We start from the raw sequence: 17434 nt of genomic DNA on the forward strand, positions 1-17434 counted from the left end.
AATCACAAAATTTCCATATTTTATTCCTTACACCATTTATTAACACAAAACATCTTTATGTTATTCCTGAAACCATGTATAAACACAAAATTTCCATACGTTATTCCTGAAACCATGTATAAACACAAAACATCTTTATGTTATTCCTTAATCATGTTTAATTACAAAATTTCCATATTTTATTCCTTAAAACATGTTTAATCACAGAACTTCTTTATGTTATTCCTGAAACCTTGTTTATGCACTATTTTTCTTTCGACTCATCATAGATAACACTTAATATTTTTAACACGACCAAAAGGATCTCAAAGATTACGCCAAGTCAAATGAAAATCGAGATCTACATTAAAATTTATACAAATACACATTATACAGTATGTACAATGCCTTTCATAGCGTTTCTTATGATAATGCTAACCTAAACAAAATTTCAAGCTAAACCTGCGAAAACGGTGAAGGGCATTAGCTCTCGCACTTTAGAATCAACGTTTATCTTTTTGTTTATGAAGGAGAATTTTTTTCAGGTCTAGATGTTTATTTATCTACGATGCTTCATAGTTTATTAGTTGTTCCAGAAGTGAGATGAGACCAGAAGTACTGAGCTAACCAAATTCTTCACTCGGCGAAAGTGAATATTCTTGATAACACAAGAACGGTTGGCCCTCTAGTAGCGGTTTCTGAATTTTTCCTCCAAAACGTGAGACGCTCGCGGTGGTAGACGGCCGAACTAGATTCAAGGAGCCGCGTCCGTGTTCGGCCGCTTTAGGTTGAGGGAAAGGGGGTAGGAAATTTTTTGGAATTCGACCAATTTTTTTCTCTCTAGCGTAGGCGCGATGGAAGCGACATAAAATCCTCAAATTTGTTCACTAGTGCCAGGATCTACTATCAATGCTAGAGCCCTTCACTTCTAGTCTCATCTCACTTCTGGTTGTTCTAGATTGCCGCCATAAAAAAATCGCTCTCCAATAATATAACATCTGAGATAATAATTTCAAAGATAATCGAAACAATAGCACACTTATTTAATTAGATAAAATGTTTTTGAATTTTGATTTACAGATATATTACAATTTGTGTCCCATTTACCGTTATTTTTCAAAATGGCTATTAGTGTATGGCATGAAGCTGGTCCCGATAAAGGATACAGTTTTGTAGTATTAGCAGCGTTATGGATTTTTTCGTTCGTTATGTTCGCGCCAGTGCGTGGTTCCGGTGTTTTGTATCATTCCATGATGATGAGCATGGATTTAACTCCGGAAGAAGTTTCATGGCCTTTTAGCCTTTGCGTAACCGTTTCGTCTTTTTCTGGTAAGACTGGTGATATTTTAAGCATAATTGTTGTGTTTACTGAAACAACACACTCATTTTTGTAAATTTCCATAATAAAACCAGAAGGCTAAGGGGCCTTCAACTTGGGTGTGTTTCAACTTTAAACGGAATGTTCAGTTAAAGAACGGCCTTTTTCTAAAGATAAAAGGAAAATATTGAAAAAAATAATCTCTTATTACAAAATAATTAGTCTTAAAAAAATCAAGGACTACTGCGCCATCTGTCATTGCTTTAGTGGCGTCTGCTAAACTTAACCTCTTACTCCTACGGGTTTGGTTGAAATCTTACAGGCTGCCAAAGGTTAGGGTGAGGTAGGGATAAGTGGTTCGATTTAGCAGACGACACTAAACCAATGGCGGGTGGCGCAGTAGTAGTCCTCGTTTTTAAGACTAATTTAATGCAAATTAATTAGGTCTGCTGAACTGAACCTCTTACTCCTAAGGGATTGGTTGAAATCTTACAGGCTGAGAAAGGTAATGATGAGGTAGGGATAAGAGGTTCGATTTAGCAGACATCACTATACCGATGCATGGCGGGTGGCGCAGTAGTTCTCGTTTTTAAGACTATTTAAAGCTAATTATTTGTAATGAGAGATAATTTATTTCTTTTAATATTTTTCCTATTATGTTTATAAAAAGGCCATTATTTAAGGTATATTGTTCTGCTTCCTAAGCTTTTCCTTTAAATGTATACTATACAATGCTACTTCTATTTATGGTCTTTGCTAATAATTATCTAAAGGCTGTATTTTACTAAAACACTTTCTACCAAAACCCCTCGCCTACACTATCCGATTGGTGTGTCAACAACGGTCCTGAGGCTTTTAATTGGACGATGGCGCTTTTGAAGATATATTGACCTTATATTGACAGTTGGGTTAATATCCGTTTATTTCTCATTTAGCATTGAATAATGGTGTCAGGTCACGGACGTTTCGGCAAATAAACTCTCGGGTCAAAATTTTACCGAAGTGCCATAAGCAATTGATGATATTATAAAGTACCATACGTTTTCGAGTTCAACTTGTTAAAAGTGAGACAAGGGAATAATCAGAGTTGGGAGGCATTCTTTCCTCCAAAATACTTCATTGTATGCTTATGATGGAAAGTACTTTTTAGAGAAGTTAGGTGAAAGATTGTAAGAAAGGTTTTTAGCAAAATAACTGCTACCGGACTCTTTAAAGCGTTATTCTCAGACCAAATTACTGTCCTTATTTTCCGTATCAAAGTAGTTTATGTATTTAGATACGTAGAATTTGAGTATCCAATTTTTACCTCTCCGAGTGACGATGACGTCATGGAGAGGTATTACACTTGACCTGTGTGTGTTTGTTACCGCGCTCGCAGTTGGCAAATCGGAGCAAACGTATTCGCAGAAAGCAATTTTTACCTCTCCGAGTGACGATGACGTCACGGAGAGGTATTACACATGACCTGCGTGTGTCTGTTATCGCGTTCGCAGTTGGCAAATCGGAGCAAACGTGTTCCCAGAAAGCAATTTTTGCCTTCCACTCCCTTCGTTAGCATTGAGAAGTACGCGGCGATCGGCTAGGGTTACCACAAAGGTCTAGCCTCCCAATGTCAGGGCTTCCATCAAAGGTTCACACAATTGCGGGGTTTTTATCTTTCATTGTGAATCAATCACCTTATATACCCTAAATTTCCAAAAAAATATTTAAAGAGGCATACGCATGATTCAAAGGCCAACAATAGCTATGTTTAAAATGATTTTAGTAATAAAGTTTCTTAAAACGACTTAACTAGAATTAGGGATAATAACTGATGATTAAAATAATTAATGTCAATTATATTTTTTAATTATTTAAGAAAAAAGACGTTTATTTTGGTTTCTCAATTTGTTGTTACTCCTAAAATTGTTCTGATCTTAGATTAATAGTTCAAAACCAGCGATCAGCCCGCCCTTAGCTTCACCCTATTTCAATTTCCCATCATTTTCACGGATCTAGCCTGCATGTTTAACGAAATGTTTACGTCACAAAGCAGTAATTTTAAATCCGGCACTATGCCACCATCTATCAAATTGATACGTAAAATCACAGGAACAATCAATGTAAACTTGGAACACAACTTATAAACTTATGCTCTGATGTATACTTTTTCTCTATAGGAATTTCCTGTGGTTACTTGATGCAATATTTCAGTAATCGGCAAATTATCCTTGCTCTCTCAGCAATCAATATTTTGGCCTTTATCTTAATTTTTGTACTTCCTTTGAAAATAATATGGATTACAATTTCAATTGGAATATTTTATGGTAAGTTTTCAAAATCCTTAGGGTTGTAAGTAGGAAATTTTTCAAAGGAAAGTTACCGAGGCATATTTTTCCGCTACCGATTTCTCACTTTAACATGGTTTTTATTCCCTAATTATTTTGTATTTTGTGAACTCCATCACGCAAGTTACTTCAGGGTCAGGTCCATTTAAAATCACAGAAAAAGCGAGTAGGCGTAGACTTAGTGAATTCCGAAGAGCGGCGTTCAGTTGGGAGGGACTAAGAAACAGTTCTAGTTTTACCAAGGATCCAGGTAATTTTAGAAGCAGGAATGGTGAACTGAGTAATCTGGGAGCGCGTCGAAGTCCACGGGACAGGGGGGGTATGAAAGAAGAGGCGGGTCATAGCGACAGAGGTAAAAAGGAACTACGTATTTTCGCCGTCCCGTTAGCAATGTCATCACAACGTAGTTTATGTGAGCCAATAAGATAATTTAAAAATTTCGTTACGTGTTGGAGGGAGGGGCTCTATACTGGGCTATAAGTCGGATTGAAGTAAAGGTTAATCGTTCTCCATTCCTGCTTCTAAAATTACATGGATCCCTGGTTTTACATTAGGCTTCAGTCGGAGTTGAAATTGAATAGATAGCGAATTAGATTCAATTATTTATATTAAAATATTATTCTCTAGTGTAAAGTCTAAAAAACATTTTCTATCAATGAAAAATGTTAATATTCAATGATTCAAAGTCAATTCCATGGTTTTCTTTTTTTTTCTGATTTGCCTCAAATTTTTTGTATTTGATTTTTCCAGAAAATTAACAAACCTCAAAATCTTTAAAGAACGTTTGACGAACCTTTCTTTATCGTTCTTAGGATTAGCTCATGGTTTAACCCAAACTCTGCTGCTTGTCGTACCAAGTGAATATTTTGATGCTTATCATGGAATAGCCTTAGGAGTCACCTTCACCGGAATCGGAGTATTTGGACTGCTGGGTCCCTCTCTAATTTTGACACCAATTATTGAAAAATACGACATTAGAGGAGTATTCTTATTGCTCGGCGGATTGTTGTCACACTCTTTTCTATCTGCCGTTTTGATACGACCACGAGATGATGAACATTTCGCTTCACTGCGGACGAGCTCTCACTTAACAGATGCTATGGTGAGTCAAGGCGGTTAGTGAACGTAAGAAAAGGCTAAGAAATAAATAGAGTAATGTTAACATTAGTTGTGGTCTTTGAAAATCATGCGTATAGTGTTTGCATAAGTTCAAAAAATATGTTCCATAAGTTTCTCACTGGTTACTGCGAGCTTTTCTTGAAGTGACGTATGTCTAAGTTTGTCACTGGTTACTGAGAGCTTGTCAAGAAGTGACGTAGGCGAATCGTCATAGATTCTCGTAAAGCGACGCCTAGTGAGGCGCTGTCAAAGGCTTATTACAGACTAAATATGACTATATGAACTGCAAAATTAACCGAGTGTAGTCAATTCTCGCTTGTCGTTCTCGAAATAGCTCGAGCTGTAAGTCGCTAGCATTACATAGGCAAAATCATACTTATGGAACATATCTTATAAACTTATGGTAATTGCATATGAAATTAAGTATGTTGAGTTTTCATGAAACGCCATTCCAACCGACAAATGCAATATCGAGTAAATTACACAAAAGTTTTGATTGATGGTTAAAAACCTGACACCATTGACGTTACTACAAATTGTCTCTCATATTACAGGACAATGAAGACGCAATTTCGATAAGTGATACTAAACCACCGAGAAGCTGTTTAGAAGTAGTATTTCCTAAGGAAATGAAGTTACTGTTGAAGAATAAAGTTTTTGGGTTGTTGAGTGTTGCTTCTTCATTCGGTGAAATGGCGTTCTTCACATTCTTGGCCATATCAGTCTCCACTTCTGTTGTGAAAGGCATTTCGGAAGAACACGCGAGACTCGCGATTACAACTTACAGTTCCGGTGAATTGATATCGAGGTTCTTGTGCGGTACACTATTGGACAAGAAAAAAATATCTGCCGAGAATCTTTTAACTTTGCTCTTGATTGGAATGGGAGTTTCGTTGTTTATTTTCGGTTGGGCCACAATCTCGTGGATAATCTTGACATCTTCATTTGCCTTCGGTTTATTTTTCGGGGGATTTTTCCCCGCGAGAGTTCTGGTTATAAAGCGCAAATTCGGTGTGAGTTTTATACCATTCGCTGTTGGGAATATTCGGATTGTAATTGGAGTTCTGAATTTGTTGCTGCCTAAACTAATAGGTAAGTAAATATATTCCTATTTTAAAGGAAAAGTAAAGGTAACATAACATTATACCTTAAAAGAACGACCTTTTTCTATACATATAAAAGGAAAAATGTTAAAAATATAAAATAAATTGTCTCTTTCTACAAAATAACTAGCATTTAATTAGTCTTGAAAACGAATATTACTGCGCCACCCGCCATTGGTTTAGTGGCGTCTGCTAAATCGAACCTCTTACCCCTATCTTTCCCTTACCACTCTCAGCCTGTTAGAATTGAACCAATCCCTTTAGGGGTAAGTGGTTCGATTTAGCAGACGCCACTAAACCAATGGCGGTTGAAGCAGTAGTCCTTGATAGTTTTTAAGACTAATTAAATGCTAATTATTTTGTAATAAGAGATCCTTTCTTTTATTTCTTGATATTTTTTCTTTTATATTTAGAAAAAGGCCGTACGTTCTTTTAAGGTATAATGTTATATTACCAAAATTTTTCCTTCTTAACCACACTTCCCAGCCTAGTTTAAATTAGCCGTTCAATTGCCTAATAGTTTATAGTCGTGGTGCAGCTTGGTGAGCACGAAAACACGTTCGTTGTTTTCCAAGCTAAGACTAAACAAGTGTCAAAAAAATACCATAAAGTTAAATTTCACTTAAACTAGCTTCTGCAAATTTTACGTGCATGGAGGAACAATATTAATTGAAGTTTAAATATTTTTTCCGTAGGAATTTTGACTGGCAACGATAATCGATTCGACTATGTTTGCTTTTTTTTCGGAGGTCTTTGCATTTTGTCCGGATTAATATGGCCCATCGAAAAATGCATGAAAAGTGCAATTCCTCTAGCATGATTAACCACATATTTCTCACTGTTTTCTCATTGTAATTTTTGTTACCAATATGTGTTTCATCGTAAGAACTTCTCAAAATAAAGGAATTTAATCTGATTTGATTTATGCATTTCTCAGGAACAGCTGTAATAAATATCAAGAGAAAATAGAGGACAGTAGAATACTTCTGCCTTCGAGCGCTGCACCTTGTTTGAGGGCCAGATTTCTACTTCTCTGGTGTCGCGACCACCCCTCCCTCCCAAGATAGCCTCCTCACAGCATTTAGAGAGAGAGAAATAGTTCCTGCAAAGCAGATTACGAGCTTAGTGGCGGTGGACAACTTGGACAAGGAGCGGCTCCCTCTCCCAGAATCTATTGAATAGTGCTACTTTCCAAAAGCACCTAACCTTTAGCCTCCTGATTGGCTACTTGAAGTTTTAGGCGGTTAAAAAACGGGGTAGAAAGCAGGGCTAAAGTTAAGTTTTGGCCGAAGTGTTATACTCTCTTCTATTTTCTCTTGTAAATATCTATATCTATTTAAATCAAAGTCCTGACTGACTGACAGACTGACTGATAATCAACGCCCAGCCCAAACCGCTTGCACTAAAAGGCTGAAAATTCGCAGGAACGTTACTCATAAGTAGTAGGCGCCTACTAAGAAAGATTTTTCCAATCCGCCGCCATCTTAAAAAATGACGACCAGAAATGTAAAAAGAGTTCTCTATGCAACAAAGTCCGCTCGTTTAAACCGATTTCACTCATATTTAGTACACTGGTTTCCTTTTACCTATAGACGGGCTGAATGGTCTTTTGGGTTCGATTTGTTGCCATCTTTTTAAATGGCGGCCAAAAACTTAAAAAGCCTTCCTTATGGAATAATGTCCGCATGGAAAGTAATTAAATGTGTCCAGACGGGCTGACGGGCAACGCCGAGTGCCTTCGCTCCTAGGGTGCTACAAAAATATTAGTCATCAGTAAAATCTACCCATTCTTTGTATCATTTTGATGGAAGTTCTTATTACACGCGAGCGACGCCGCGGGTAACGGCTAGTAATTTCATAACTTTGTTATACGGAGGAGTGCGGCATTCAAATAGAATTAAACAGAATTTCATGATTTTGTCAAATGCATCGTGTAAGGATTTCCTCTTGGATTTTCGGAATTCGTCTCAAAGATTTGGTGTTTACCCTTAAAAATTCGCGAGAAGTTTACTATATTTCGCGTACATGTTGGACCCCTTGTGTTTTACCAGAGACAAAAGGTTATAAATGTGATAATAAGTTGATAAGGATCATAAGGTATGTTCCAGAAGTGTGTCACTGGTTACTGAGAGCTTGTCATGAAGTGACGTAGGTCACAGATTCTCGAATAGCGTCGCCTGGTGAGGCGCTGTCAAAGGCTTAGTACTGACTAAATAGGAAGATGGACTGCAAAACTGAGTTCTCGGTTGTCGTTCTCGAACTTGCTCTCAGTTAGTCTCTAGTTCTGGTAATGACATACTATGGAACATATTACATATCTTATAAACACCTGCTTCAAAATATGTCAGAGCAAGGAGAGCCCGAGGAGCGGCTCTGATGTAGTTCTAGCACAGAATCGGTCGATGGAAAATTTGAGCTTAAATAGTTGAGATGTCACTACTATACTGCTTTCTTAACATTTTTCGATATACTTCTCTTCTTATAATCTCATTTTGAGGTTAGTTTTTTTGGTTTGATGGACTATTTAAAGGGTCAGTAAAAAATTCGGTGGAACGTTTTGAAAAACTCGTTATTGACGCCACAACTCCCTCCTCGGGGTAAGCAAAACGAAAGTCTTTCCTGAACAGAGTGGAGGGTCATTCAAGCAACGATTTACAGTTGACGCAAGTATTAAACCCTTAAAAATGGAAGTGAAAAAAAAAATGATATGTAATAGATAAGACTCTAGAAGCTTTTGTCCAACTTGACTTGGACCACGAATGCTGGACAAACTCTGAATCTAATGACATTTTTGACGGAATATATTGCCTTTCAAAAAGTAACAGTCTTCGTTTAATCTACCAAAAGTTTCGATTTTTCAAATAGATGTCATTCGTGTGTGAACGGACTGCACGCAATCTTGAGCAAAACTTTAATATCTTATATATACGAAAACAAGATGTTTTAAAGCTGGCCATAATATAAGTCACAACGGTCTCGATACTTAATTAGTATATCTCTAATTAGTAACCATTTATTCAGTTAACCTTGCCATATTCCTTTACTATAGTCTTTCACAACGCTACCAAACCATTTTTCTGAGGAACCCTACAACATTTCAATTATAACCTAACTTCAGTGTTACCAAACAATTTATTTGATGTATCCTTCCAGATTTCAATGCTAACGTATATGAAGTATTCAATAAAGCCTCATATTTAACCTTACTTCAGTTAGTAACCATTAAATCGGGTTACCTAACGATTTTTCCAATAAACTCCCTACACAGTTCTAACCTGATTTCAGTGTTTCCAAAGAGTGTGTCTTTCCATATTAATATCTTAGAAAAATCAGGGATAAACTTGATTTTAGAACTAGAAATGGAGAACGGATAGTATTTACTTCAGTCCGCCTCATAGCCCAGTATAGAGCCTCGCCCTCCAACACGTAACGAAAATTTTAAATTATCTTATTGGCTCACTTAACCTACGTTTTGATGACGTTGCTGACGGGGACGGCGAAAAATACATAATCCTTTTTTACCTCTGTCGCTATGACCCGCCTCTTCTGTCATGCCCCTCCGTCCCGCGGAAGAGGATCCGGGACTTTGACGCGCTCAGATTTCTCTGTTCTCTATTCCTACTTCTAAAATTAAATCTATCCCTGGAAAAATTAAACAAATTGACTTAAAAAACTCAAACATTATGCTAGTTATCTTCGTGATAATAGGCGTAATTCTTATTTTCTCAAAAAAATAGTTTAAAACTATTTTACTGCTGGCAATTCACGTGGTACTGGGGATAATTCACGTGAAGCCAACATTTCGCGTTAGATAAAAATAATTGTTCATCCCGGTTAGGTCAACCAGTTGAACCAGAGAAGTGATTGACTTTAGCCATGTTCCCACTTATAGGGGAAATCAGTTCGAAGAGCAAAATGGTTCCAAAGTTAACTAATGGTTAAAGCTGATAAACCAAGAAACCAAGTAAAGCTGCTGGCTCTTGAAGTTACTTCGCAAACTTGAAATCGCTTCAAGCTGGCAACAACTAGTTCGTCAGTCCAGCTCTGAACCGGTGTAAGTGCGAACATAGCTTTCATGATTCTAATTAGTATTTTTACTATTAACTATTCGTGATTCATAAATCCTCATTGTTTCAAAACGTTGTTGCAACCCTTTAACCACTCGGGCGTTCGTGTACCAGAGTCTCTTTCATTTTATTCAAATTTAAGGTTCGGTAAACACTCTGTCATATCACTTATGACACTCTGCATGTGATACATGAAATTTATTATTGTCAAATTCATTCTAGAGTGAAATTTAAAACCATAAGTTTATAATATATGTTCTTAAGTATGACACTACCTATACTTCGTAATGCTAGAGACAGCTCGAACTAGTTTGAGAACGACGTGAGAATTGACTACACTCGGTGGTTAATTTTGCAGGACGTCCATCTTATCCTATTTAGTCTGTACTAAGCCTTTAACAGCGCCTCAAAAGCCCTGAATCTATGACGTTTCACCTACGTCACTTCACGACAAGCTCTCTGTAACCAATGAAACACTTATGTAAAATATCTCATGAACCTATGGCAAAACGAAAATTGATTCTTTATGAAGACAAACTTGAATGGAAACGATATTTAATTCCATATTATTGTCAGTTTCGAATACAAGATGTTTCGAGCTAGAAGCAAAAATCGTTCGTTCTTCTCTAAAATAAAAGCAATACGAAGTATTCTCTATCGAGTAAAAAATGAGAATAGTACTGTTTTAGTATTTAATTTATTGAAAATATTGGGATTATTGCGAAGTGATACACAATTTTATTTTGGAAAATGTTTCACGTTTTTTATCATATATTTGAACTGTTTATATACTGCCAGCTTATCTGCGCATTGTTTTCTAACATCCAGAGACGCCTCTAAAATTGAGACAATTTTAAGGGAAACATTTTACAATTTTCGATTTATTTCCGTTGCTTACGTCATTAATTTAGCCATGTTTAGTAAGTCGTTTAAAGATTGCGTTCAGGACGCCTTTGAATTTTCATCGAAGAGCAACAATTTTTCTAAATTACCGTGGATCTTCAAAGTTTCGGTCTCCATTATACTTTCATTCAATTTTGTTTGCGTCTTAATTCGAGTGGTCTTGATTTGGCATTACAAGCGAAGACAAATTTTGAGAGCAACAAGATATTTATTCTTTAACTCAGAGTACCTGAAAACGGATGTCACTTCAGCGTTTGCTTTGAAGGTAAATTGCACGAGAATCTAATTAATTTAAAACAGCTGCAAGTATTTGGTATAAAAAGAGAGTTATTTTATTATAACTTGCAATGAGACCACACATTTTTTCAAAATTGAGATAAAGACATTGGTTCAGACAGGAATACATGGCTTAATAGTTAATTAAAATTTAAAAACTTCGAAAAATTATCTCAAAGTATTTTACTGATAATGTTTATATATTTCCAAAAAGCAAAAAGAGTTTTGAACCGAAGTACAATGAGTTCATTTGGGCAATTTTCAGTCGAAAATTTCCATGAACATTTTTCCCTCGGCTAAGCCTACTTTTACAAGTCATGATAGGAGTGTTTTACGAATCACCCCTTAAATATATTAGCACTTAAGTGTATAGCGTCGATCAGCCGTAAAATAATCATAACTTTTTAAGGGTGGCCCTTAATTAAAAAATATCAAAGAACATTTTCGAATCAAAATCACCCATAGAACTCACTGTGCTTCGATCCTACCACCATTTACAGATCACCAACTATTTTGAATTTTCTAACCAAAATTTTAATCACGCACAGCTCATAATAATAATTTTTAAAAATTCTCCAATTACCGACCTGACTTAGCCCAGTAAACCATAAACGTAATCCACTTCTGTACATAACAAACTGATCAGCGAATTTAATTTTACTTAGGAGTTAATGTTTAACAATCGAAACCCATCCACTTTCAGCTTCTACTAGTGGTTTCGTATCACTTCATTGTGATTATCAACTCCATGATTCAAATTATGTTGGCATTTGTGGTCCAGATTTTGAGAATCCGACTTGGGCAGCTGTCTGAAGCAATTTCTAACTCCGAACAAGATACGAAGCTCATATGGAAGGAACACACTGAACTAATGGTCACGGTTAGGAAAATTGAAGACAGAGTTAGAAAAGCTTTATTTTTGTGGCTTGTCGGGGCCACATTTCATTTCTGTTACAGATTTGATAAAGTGATGGCATACAGCGAGTCAATAACTAACTTTCTCTCTTGTTTAAGTTTTTTCTTGGAACCTTTGTTTAGTTTTTCTCTGTTATTTATTAGTATATCATTGTTTAGTAACAGTAGAAACAATTTGATTGGAGCCTTGCATTTGCGAATTTTAAATAGCGTTCGCCAATTAACTCAAAACGAGCAAGCAAAAACATTGTTCTTGTTTACAAAACTTAATACAGGCTTGTTGGAATTTTCCTTTTTGGATTGTTTTCCTATTAATGCTAGTTTTATGGGAAGTGTAGCAATGGCAGCTGTTTCGTATTTACTCTTCGTTCAAACAATAACTGAGCTCGAAAATAATCCGCCTAGTTTTTGTAATTGTGTTATAAAATAATGTAATATTCTGAAATGAGACAACGTTTCAAATTAAATTGCACTAGGCCTATATCTCACGCATCTTTTTCAGATTGCGAAACCAATTATTTCCGAGGGGTCAGACGTTTATGAAAAAGTGTACGGGATTTCGAAATCCAATTTTATTTCTTCGGATTTCGTTGGATTTCAAAATTCGATAAAATCCAACGAATTTCGTCGGATTTTGCGATTTTTCCCGTGATTTCGACGGATTTTGCGATATTTCTCTTGATTTCGTTGGATTTTGAGGTTTTTCCCATGATTTTCTCGGATTTTGAGATTTTTCCCATGATTTCGTCGGATTTCGTGATTTCTTTTGACTTTGGATTTTGTGAATTTTGTAATGGATTTCACGATTTCTTTACTGATTTTGTGATTTCGCTTTTGATTTTGTGATTTCGTTGCTGATTTCGGGTTTTTTATTTTTATTTCGGATTTCTTAAGTTGGATTTCATGGGTAGCGTACGGGATTGCATGAATGACCGACCCCTCGATTATTCCTCAGAGGCCGCGTTCACAAAACTTTAAAGATCCATATTGAAAATCTGAAATCTACTTATCAGAAGCCATAATGCGTATTAAGGCTTGTCCAGACTGACTCATTTTGAACGTTCGCGTCTTCGCTTTGTTACAATTTCGCGAAATACATGCACATTCATCTTTTCACCAATCGGCGCTGAGTTGCTTTGCCATGTTGCTTTGGCGAAAACCTTAAGAAGTGGAAAAAAAACGCGGAAAAAATAGTTTTTGCCACCCTAGGCAAATACTTGCCAACCCAGACCGCGAGTAGCCAATTCTCGCGTCGATCTGAGACTAGCTCTCAGTAAGCATTAGGACGCATAGGAAGTTTCATACTTATGGAACATATCTTATGAACTTATGCTTTACTAATAGATAGACTCAGAGAGAATTTATAATAGGGAGTGGAAACTGAGGAATATAATGTAGCTCCAAAATCACGTGATCAAAAAAACTGGCCAGGTCTATTTCCGGTACTATTTTTGTGGCCCCTCCCTCTAGGGTGGGTCTAGAATGTTGCGGGAGGGTCTAGGGGAGATAGACACTACCGTTTTAGGGTAAGGGAAACATCTGACTTAAAATAACTCCAAATGGCGCCAGTCGTACTCGAAATCGCGAACCCTTATTGGGTAATTGCACAACCAACAGTGATTGAGGGCAAACTTTAAAAGTAGAATCATGTGATCGGAAATTTACCTGGCCAGTTTTAGCGTCGCAGCCTACTTGTTTGAGCTACATTGTATTTAGCACTGTCAAGGGCAAGAGCTTCCACTCCCTATTATAAATTCTCTCTGATAGACTTGAGATATTATACTAATCGCTGAAAGAGTGCTATCAAACGAATTTTCCTTTTAGAGTTGAGTTTCTAGTAGTAGGGTTATAATATTAGTCTTTGACTTTATACGATTCTTTGGTTTATTCATTTAAAAAAACAATAATTCAATTTTTAACAACTAACATCAAGACACTTTTTCTATGTAGACAAAAACTTTTGAAGAAATTTAACTCGACACCTCCACAATTGAATTTAAAACGGAAGAGAAACACGGCTTCTTTTTATTTCGAGTTTTCGCTGACACGACGATAAATATTTTATACTCTTAAAGCTTGATTCCCACGCGGCCGTAAACACAACGCAAAATGGCGTTAAAGGCTCCACTCGAAATAGTTCTCTAGCTTGTCATCCCTCTTAAAACATCCAATATCCCTGATTCTTTGAACAAAATGAACCTTGCGGACATAAACCGAAAAATGTCTCGACGGGCTGACGGGCAACGCCGAGTGCCTTCGCTCCTAGGGTGCTACAAAAATATTAGTCATCAGTAAAATCTACTCATTATTACATCATTTTGATGGAAGTTCTTATTACACGCGAGCGACGCCGCGGGTAACAGCTAGTTAGTTATGTTGACGTTACCCGGTCTATATATACTCTAGTTAAAATCATGTGATCCTTTACTGTGATCTGTCGGTCGTTTAGCGCTGGAATTTAACTAAAACTAAACCTCATTCCGTCGAGACTTTTCGCCGAGTGGTGATCCAGCTTTAAAAAAATAAAAACAAAACGAGAAAGAAAGTGTTCTTCTGTCAAAGGAATTATTTTACAGCATTTCAATGTGGTTGCCTCTCGAGACGAAGCTGGTTGTTAAAAAGTAACCCAGTCTGTTTACGCCATTTTTGTTCGTTGACACATTTTATTTTATATCGTTTTTATTTGAACCCCTTAGAGGCTTAATCTCTACAACCAATCTTAGTAATGACATGAAAATTAAGTTTGGTCTTTGATTTTGCCGAGCACGAAGGACTGTATTGGAGACATGTGTCGAACATTTGGTTCTTTTTTTGTAAATTAAATACGGTCTTTTTTATCAATTTACGTCTTACTTTTAAAGGTGATAGTGCAACGGTTATACGCATACGCCACTTTGAAATGTCAGCCTGCAGATATTTTCAAAATAAAATGTCTAGCCTATAGCATTCGACAATTTGAACAGTTTCTTTTTTAGACGTGGCGTCATTTTAGAAATGGTTCTAATTATCTAATTTTGAAGGGAAAATCAATTTTAACTAGACGTAAAATAACATTTATTTATTAAATATTACAGTCATGGTTGTGAAGCCGTCATATTTACATGAAAAGTGGCATAAGACCAAGTTAGAGCAGAAATTAATGTTTTGTATTAATCGGCTCTTAGGCAGTTAACCAATTTATTTATTTAAATAAAAGTATTATTTAATTCAAAAGTAAATCAATGTCAAATAATGATAGCATGAGTTCATAAGATATATTCCATAAGTTTGTCACTGGTTACTGGGAGCTTGTTTTGAAGTGAGTAGGGGAAAAATCATTCATTGTTGTAAAGCGACGCCTGGTGAGGCGCTGTCAAAGGCTTAGTACAGAATAAATACGAAGATGGATTGCAAAACCGCGTATAGTCAATTCTCGCGTCGTTCTCGAACTAGCTATCAGTAAGTCTCGTGCATTATTAAAATTACTATGATCAGAAGATGAGACTAGAAGTAAAGAGCTCTAGCATTGGTAGTAGATCCTGGCACTAGTGAACAAATTTGAGGATTTTATGCCGCTTTCATCGCGCCTACACTAGAGAGAAAAAATTGGTCGAGTTCCAAAAAATTTCCTACCCTCTTCCTCTCAACCTAAAGCCGCGGAACGGTGTAGAGTGAGAATTCCGTGGTTAAATTAAAACGGTTTGGACAAATTTATTCCCAGTATCTTTAATATAAGAATTGCAACGTGTTTCTACGTCCACCATATCGCCATTTTTCTTTTCGACGGAGATCCCAGCCAACGGAAGTTTTGGAACGAAAACCAAGGAGCATAGATACCACTACGATATACTGTAAGGTTGTATGTCCATAAACAGGCTAATCCTTTCTATGCGCAACGACAAAATCTTGTTGTTCGCGATTTTTACCATTAGCTCTATGGCCAGTTTCGTACTTCTCCCCGAGGGAGGGTATTATGAACTCCTGGTAAAAACCATTTATTAGACTAAGCTTAACTGCCCATCTTGTTCAAATGAAAAATTGAAAAAGTATTCGACATTCAAAGCACGAAACAAAATAGAGGAGTTTTAGTAGAAAAACTGTAAAACTAGTCTTTGGATCAGAAAATTTCGGGTCGAAGAAAAAGCTAGGAATATATGCACGTACCAAAAAATGGGCAGTCGCGGGTGATGAAATTTCGATGAATTCGCGCTGAGGTGAAGGGTGAAACGAGCCGAGAAGCGACCGAAGGCTTAAGGGCTAAAAGGTAACGCTTTCACATTGCGGATGAAGTGCAAGGTAAAATTCGTTTTCTTATGTCGCGCCCGAAGGAGTTTTATCCGATAAAGTTTCCCAGTCCAAAAACGCCGACTGAGATCCTAGTTACTCGTCCATATCCGACTACTAAGGATGGGACTTCAAGTAATATAATATTAATCCTCAAAGCTAAGCGATACTCGAGGAACGAACCCTTTAACAACGACTGCGATAGAACCACTACACTAATTACTATATTCCTAAAGGGAAAGTTCAAGTAACATAACGTTACACCTTAAAAGAAAGGTCCTTTTCTAAATATAAAAGGAGAAATATAAAAATAAATGATCTCTTATTACCAAATAATTAGCATTGAATTAGTCTTAAAAACGAGGACTACTGCGCCATCCGCCATTACTTTAGTGGAGTCTGCTAAATTGAACCACTAGCCCCTAAAGGGAATGTTGAGTTCTCACAGGCTGAGAGAGGTAAGTGTAAAAGCCCACTCGATCACGCGCGTTAGAGGTTTGATATAGCAGACGCCACTAAACCAATGACGGATGGCGCAGTAGTCCTCGTTTTTAAGACTAATTAAATGTTAATTATCATTTGTAGTAAGGGATCATTTAGATTTTTTTTAATATCTAATTCCTTTTATACTTACAAAAGGATCGTTCTTTTAAGGTATAATGTTTTGTTATCTATACTTTTCCTTTAAAGACATTGTTCTTATCTTTCTCATTTACCCACCAATTTACAATCTAGCTAAATCCATGCTTAGGGCGAGATTTACGCCACCTGATGTAAATGTGCACAGGGAGATTTCCGTAATGTCTTAAGCTCTCAGATAATTATGTCATCTCATTGTTAATTACTTTAAATATATTCAGGGTGTTTCAAAAAGGTAGTCGAACCGACGTACAGTGGGTTCGGTGGGCAACAACGGTAAATCACCTTTCCCTGTAAGTCGGTAATTCACTGCCATATTTCGTAAATTATGGATACTTACCGAGTCAAAGTGGTGTTAATATTAGCTTATTTCAAGTTTAAAAATTATGCCTACATAGGCATTTAGATAATTAATCTCACGGTTGCTTTCTTTGACGTAATCCTTGCAAAATAAAGCTGATTCATGTTACTAAATATATAAATCCTTAGATACTTACTCCAGTAATGCTTTATTTTTTCATCTTT

The 17434-nt window shown here is 36.5% G+C and overlaps 2 protein-coding genes and 1 long non-coding RNA gene across 3 annotated transcripts in view; 2 read left to right on the forward strand and 1 right to left on the reverse strand.

Moving 5' to 3' along the window:
• Positions 1-17434, reverse strand: part of LOC149647162 (uncharacterized) — a 319264-nt gene that overhangs the window by 1410 nt on the left and 300420 nt on the right. The gene's annotated exons all lie outside the window — the stretch shown is intronic.
• LOC149647163 (monocarboxylate transporter 9-like) lies at positions 1101-4744 on the forward strand. The gene is made up of 3 exons (XM_089850278.1): positions 1101-1308; positions 3457-3603; positions 4437-4744. Exons 1-3 carry the CDS (start codon positions 1101-1103, stop codon positions 4742-4744), a joined length of 663 nt encoding a protein of 220 aa, XP_089706404.1.
• LOC149647164 (uncharacterized) lies at positions 5406-6762 on the forward strand. The gene is made up of 2 exons (XM_089849708.1): positions 5406-5835; positions 6542-6762. Exons 1-2 carry the CDS (start codon positions 5436-5438, stop codon positions 6664-6666), a joined length of 525 nt encoding a protein of 174 aa, XP_089705834.1. The 5' UTR covers positions 5406-5435; the 3' UTR covers positions 6667-6762.

This window comes from Phalangium opilio, unplaced genomic scaffold (genome assembly GCF_054372755.1).
Source record: "Phalangium opilio isolate 3A_F unplaced genomic scaffold, DU_Popi_V2 ptg000089l_1, whole genome shotgun sequence".
Classification (NCBI taxonomy): domain Eukaryota; kingdom Metazoa; phylum Arthropoda; class Arachnida; order Opiliones; family Phalangiidae; genus Phalangium; species Phalangium opilio.